The sequence below is a fragment of the Phaethon lepturus genome, unplaced genomic scaffold, assembly GCF_000687285.1.
Source record: "Phaethon lepturus isolate BGI_N335 unplaced genomic scaffold, ASM68728v1 scaffold42431, whole genome shotgun sequence".
NCBI classification, from domain to species: domain Eukaryota; kingdom Metazoa; phylum Chordata; class Aves; order Phaethontiformes; family Phaethontidae; genus Phaethon; species Phaethon lepturus.
The window spans coordinates 6,230-12,446 of record NW_010516326.1 but is presented as its reverse complement, the minus strand read 5'-3'; the positions used below and the strand labels follow the sequence as shown (position 1 = coordinate 12,446).

Here is a 6,217-nt window from a genome sequence, read left to right as displayed (position 1 = left end):
TGGCCTCAAGTTGTACCAGGAGAGGTTTAGACTAAATGTTAGGAAAAATTTTTTCACCGAGAGAGTGGTCAAGCATTGGAACAGGCTGCCCAGGGAGGTGGTGGAGTCGCCATCACTGACTTGTGACTTCGCTGCACTCTGGCATTTAGCAGCTCAGAGCAAGTCCATTAGTGGTGTCAGAATGAAAGAACTATATGTTAATTCATGCTGTAGTTGATTTTTTTAACATATTTGATGATTAGGAGGAGTTAATAAGGAATGAGCATTATAAGAACAATAATGTTGTCCACACATGAAAGTGGGTATTGTGCCAGTACGTACACCTCTCCTATTTAGGAGCTACTGGTCCTACTTGCCCGTTTTGCATCTCTAGTATCACAATCAGGCTTCTGTCAGTATTCTTTGAATGCCTTTAGCACTTTCTCCTCTCACTTCCATTTATATATGCACACTACACATATGTGTAGAATTTTTCTGTGTTTCTGTATTTCTCAACAAAGTGATTACATAATGTATTAATGTAAACTAGTCTTACATGACGTTCTATATGTGGTAAGACTTCCTTACCTAAACATATATGACTATGCTTTGGTGTTAAACTGTGGACCTAAATTTTGGTTGGCATGCTCTGGCAGAGTAGAGAACCAACTACAGCACTCAATGACTCCTGCCCGCTAGGGAGGGGAGACAAAGGTACTAAACGAAGGAGAAAGTAAATGAAGGAAAATACAGGGATTCTTGGAAGGAAATAGTGTTACTGTGGAAGGACTCAAGTCTGGAGGAAAACCAGCTTCATGAAAATATTTCTGTGCTACTGTTTGTTACTTTTTTCCTTTGGATAGTGCTTTTGATCCTTGTTCCCATCTTTGCTTTTCCATAATTTGCAGCCCAGTTAGTAGATCTAGTCCACTCTTCTTTACCATTACTGGCTTTTCAGTCTTGTTGTCTTTGCTTCACTTCCATCAACAAGGGAAACTGTTGGACTTAGGATAACTTGGGTGGTTAACAACATTTATGAGCTCTAAGGTTTTTCTGTTACTCTTCATTACTGTTTCCTGCTACATAATTCATACAAGGTAAGTAAGGAGACTCACCATCAGATCCTCCAGTACAGTGTGTTTATGCAGTTCTTGCAGGAGGTGTTTCTAAGAGGGGGCTGAAGTAAATAGTTCATACTGTCAGCTTTGAAACTCAAGCCATGTTCAACAGCTTGTCATCCAAGCCAGTATGACTGACACCATTATTCACCAGTTTAATAAGTGGTGGGACAGATTTTAAGCTTTTTTATTCTTCAGCCTTACTGTACATTAGGCCTAAAGCACCCAACTCTCCAACAAAGCAATTGGTGTTCTAGCTATCAGCTGTTGTTAAGTGGAAACTGAGAGGTAGCGGTATATCCATTGTCAGTTACATTGATAATGGAAGTATTTTCTAATGATACTTGCCTTCTAAATCAGAGACTCTGTACCATAAATTTATGGTAGCATAAATTTAGTCTTTCAAAGGAATGTTTCTGTAAGCTTGCATTTTTCCAAAGCATAATCCAGTAGGGGTTAGGAGATCATGATGCATGCTTGTGTGTTGAATGAAGGAAGACGGTTACCATTGGCTTCTGGGTAAAAGCTAGTAGCTGTAAAACTCAACACAGCCCTTCATTTTGGTGAGGAAATAGAATGAGCATGAATAATTGTTCTTTCATGTACACATAGAGATAAATTGTAAGTTTAGAGAGCAAAGTATTGCAGTTAGTTACTGATCGGTGTATGTAGTAATGTTTGAACAATATCACCCTCTGTTGTGTTGTCCTAAATCTTATAATGTATATATTGTTTTATTCACCAATCTTTTACCAAACTGTTGAGCTTTTTTCCTTGTCATTTCAAGTACTTAACAAAAAAAAAAAAAAAAAAAAAAAAAGTAGGCATTTGAAAATTTTTTTTTTTTTTTTTTTTTTATCTTCAGGAGAATGTTCTGAAATAAATTTGGGTAACTGAGAGGCATAAGACTTTCTCTTCAACAAAGAATAACGCTTTGAGAATTGAAAGATCTAAATCTGCTTCCAAAATGTAATCAAGAGGATTGCAATTACTCCACTAATCCAAACCCCAGGAAATTTTAGCAAGACAATTATTTCCCTTCCAAGTGTTTTTCCTTGTTTTTGTTTGTAAACTGAAAATTAGGAGAACATTGCTTTTCAACTCTTTGGATCGTATTTAGTAATATGAAGCAAGTAAAAATTTGTAGTTCATACGTCCTTCCAGTTGACACCCTGATATGTATGATTGGAGGCCAGGGGAGAATAGCATACTTAAAATATTCTATTTACTATCTGCTGTCACTGCCAGTGACAAAGCAGTGGTAAAACACTGTACAAAATTATAGCAATTGAAAATCACTAGATCTTAAAAGTCTTTTCCAACCTAAATGATTCCATGAAAGTAGTAAGTGGTAAGCTGCTGTGTTGGAAGTGAGTGCTTGGGCAACAAACTGTTGTTCGTCTTACCATTTAAAGGTAACATCTGGCATGGATATAAACTTATGCCCTCTTCTCTCTCAGATGTTCAGGTAAATAATACATGCATAAGCAAACAGGGTCCCAACAATTTTCGGAGGAAAGACAGTCCTCCAAGTAGTAAGATGCTTTTGAGGAGAACTAACAGGAAGTAAAAGAGTGAAAACTTAATGCTTATGTACATTAATAGAAAGAAAAGAAGGGAAGAGACATGCAAGGAAAATACAGATGCATTTCCCTGATGAAAAATCCCTACTGTTTCTTTCCTGTTGTGGGCTGGACTTATGATTTAATTAGATGAGGTTTTTATCTTATTTGTGTAATGTCTCCAGTCCTCTTCATACATTGAACTCATCCCAGTTAGGAATTAATTAGCTGAGAAAAACAACATTCTTGGTACTGTACCTTGCTCGAAGCAAAGTTTGAAATTTAGGAACAGAAGTGCTAGTGAAAATCCATTGGATCTGTATTTGTGAAATTATAAGTTCTTTGAAGAATTTTTTTTATTTACCAGTTGCTAGGTGTATTGCTTGTTCTGGATGGCCACAAATAATAATTTTTCAATCAATGACAACAAATTAACTAGACTTGAAAAAAAAATATTCCTTCCTATTTTTTACTTCTGTTACAGTTCACCTCTTTCTTTACATGCTTTTGCCTCTCTCTTGCTTATCTTACAATATTCAGGAATATTCCAGTAGATTTAATGGAATCAGAAGGGAATTGGCAAGAAAAGAGGTAAGACTGCAGTCTAAGGAGTGTTTATATCGGGATCCATAAATCTCTGAAGCAAAAAGTTAATATTTACCTAGATGTATAAAGCTGCAAAAGTGTTAAGATCTACACTAGTCTTGGAAGAAACTGACGACTTTCTGAATTTCTAAACCCAGTACTTGCTTTCAGTAGGAATTTTGATAGGAAACAACTCTCTGCAATCACTATTCTAGTTCAGTAACTTTTTGTTCACTAGTATTGTTTAATTATTTTCTATTATTTTGTATATTGAACAGCTGCTCAAGAAGGCTATTAATAATGTCAGAAGAATGGCTTCTCATCCAACATTACCATATTGTAAGTTCAGTTTTGTTAAAAAAAGAAAAAAGTTATCTAAAGATTATATATTTAGTAATTGGCCCTGTTTCTTAATATGCTACTAGCACAGCAATCTATTATATGTGTTAAAAGTTGCTTATAAGCCCTTTTTTTTACTGAAACTACTTTTAATTAAAAAAAAAAATACTGTGGGATGTAGAATAGCCTTTAGAAACAGTGGTACTTTTTCTAGCAAAAGGTACTCATATTTCTATTTTGTTTGTGACTTGGATGAAAGATAGTAGGGAAAACATACATTATTATCTCCAAGTAAATAGCTTCATATTTCAGTACTATCTGAACACAGTTCTTAAACAGTGAGTAAGTATAGTTCAGTAAGGTTTTTGAACAGCATGGGTTTAAGTTTCAGTGGTACGCACTACTCCTACAGTATGCCAGGTACTATGGCACATATTGTGGCAGTAGTTATTCTGAGGATGTTGTGAGCTGGTGTGAGATTTTTTTTAAATTTTGGAAGCAACTTTCCTGCTCAGCTGCTACACCACCTGTGAAAAGTCATGTAAATATTTTCTGTTGCAGACCTGACAGGTGCTCAAGATGGTAGTGTAAGAATGTTTGAATGGGGTCATGCACAGCAAATCACATGTTTTCGGTCTGGTGGCAACTCAAGGGTAACTCGAATGAGATTCAATTACCAAGGAAATAAGGTAACTGACAGAATGCTTCTGTCCTTACACTTTTGTCTTCACTCCCGCTTCTCCCCAATATAATTGTAAATTAGCAGAAACATCACGTTCTTCAAATCTAAAGTAGTTTCTCTGAATTGTGGATAATTTCTCTGTAATACATACATATGTACTTAAAACTAATCTATCTTTTTTCAGTTTGGAATTGTTGATGCTGATGGATATATAAGTTTATATCAAACAAATTGGAAATGTTGCCCACTTACTGGAACTTCACCTAAACCGTATTTGGTAAGCTGAAAACTAAATTTGCTTCTATAAACTTGTGTTGTACTCTCTTATTTCTTTCCCCCTTTAGAATAGTTTGGAAAGGTCAGGAATTATGCTGATAACCAGTATTAATCAAGATTTAATAATACATTGTTGCCATCCTGTGATCCGTATGACAGACAAGTTCTTAAATCCTGTCCATACTCACTAAGTTGGAGAGTAGACAATGCAATGTTATATCGGAAATAACTTCTTTGAGACTTGTCAGTAATTGTCAATTGTTAATTAATTGTCAATAACGCAGGACTGGAAAGTATACTTTCATGAAAAATTAAGAGTATCAGAAGGCATATACATACTTTTATATCCTGTGTTCTTTAAATTGCTTTTAAAACAGCTTACTTTCTCAAGGAAATCTAAGATTTCATGCTTACACAAAATCCAATTAATTTTTAATTACTAATTTCTAAACTGCAATTTTTCAGACGTGGCAGTGTCATAACAAAACAGCCAATGACTTTGTTTTCATCAGTTCATCATCTTTGATAGCCACGGCGGGATTGTCTTCCGACAACAGGTAAGAACTGCTGTGATAATGCATAGAAATGAAGTGGTGCCATGTTTTTCTCCCCTTCCAGCCGCCCCGTTTTTTGATGATTCTTGTTAAGTGTTTTAAGAGCAACGTGCATATTTCTGCTCTCTTTCCTTCTTTGTGGAAGGGGAAGAGAAGCAATGTTTACAGCTAAATTCCATGTGCCTATTAAAGTAGTTTCCACAGGGAAGCACAAATCCTCTGTTCATGTTCCATGAGGAGGGGAAGTGGAGAGGGGTTGCTGATCTCTTCTCCCTGGTATCCAGTGATAGGACGTGTGGGGATTGTTCAAAACTGTGTTAGGGGAAGCTCAGACCGAGCATTAGGAGACTTTTTTTTACCAAGAGGGTGGTCAACCACTGGAACAGGCGTCCTAGAGAGGTGGTTGATGCCCCATGCACATCAGTGTTCAAGAAGCATTTGGATAATGCCCTTAACATGCTTTAACTTTTGGTGAGCCCTGCAGAGGTCGGGCAGTTGGACTAGATGATCTCTGTAGGTCCATTCCAACTGAAATATTCTGTTCTATTCATATGAGCTGTCTTAAATTATTTTTGTAGACTGTGAGAGAGAGTTGTGCATAGCTCTTCATTTCAACTTCCTTTCTTAAGTGAGTTTTGATGAAGAAATAGCAAAAACTGCTAATATTCATCTGAATTCAGCTACAAGAGATGGTAATCTCAATTTTAATCCTTTATGAGAATAACCAGTCACAGAATGGTTGTGTAGAGGGCATGTTCTTGCAGTATATATATAACTATGAAAGTAATTTTGGGTCTGCTCAAAAGTAATCATTGAAAGTCTGTTTACAGTGCATTTATGCCTGAAACAATCTTTTTAAGGTTCAGGTGACTTCAAGTGTTCAAAATACTTTAGAACGTTTGTCACTGAATTAAAATGTATTTTTTTTTCTACAGAAATATTTGTCTTTGGGATACTTTGGTTTCACCTACAAATAGCTTGGTGCATGGTAAGTGAAACACAGTCAGCAAAATATTTTATCACAGGAAAAATATATATGTGTGTATGTGTGTCTGTCTTTATGGAAAAGTTATTGTGGGAAGTAATTTTAATATTAGCAGTAAAACATCTTTCACTGTCCTG

At 35.9% G+C, this 6,217-nt stretch overlaps 1 protein-coding gene across 1 annotated transcript in view; it reads left to right on the top strand.

Annotated features, from left to right (window-relative positions):
* Window positions 1-4,152: 4,152 nt before the first annotated feature.
* LOC104627690 (dmX-like protein 1) overlaps window positions 4,153-6,217 on the top strand; it is a 4,742-nt gene continuing 2,677 nt past the window's right edge. Inside the window, exons 1-4 of the mRNA XM_010296024.1 lie at window positions 4,153-4,272; window positions 4,450-4,542; window positions 5,007-5,098; window positions 6,031-6,083. Coding sequence (XP_010294326.1) covers window positions 4,177-4,272; window positions 4,450-4,542; window positions 5,007-5,098; window positions 6,031-6,083 — 334 coding nt within the window. The 5' untranslated portion in view covers window positions 4,153-4,176. The remainder of the gene's footprint in view (window positions 4,273-4,449; window positions 4,543-5,006; window positions 5,099-6,030; window positions 6,084-6,217) is intronic.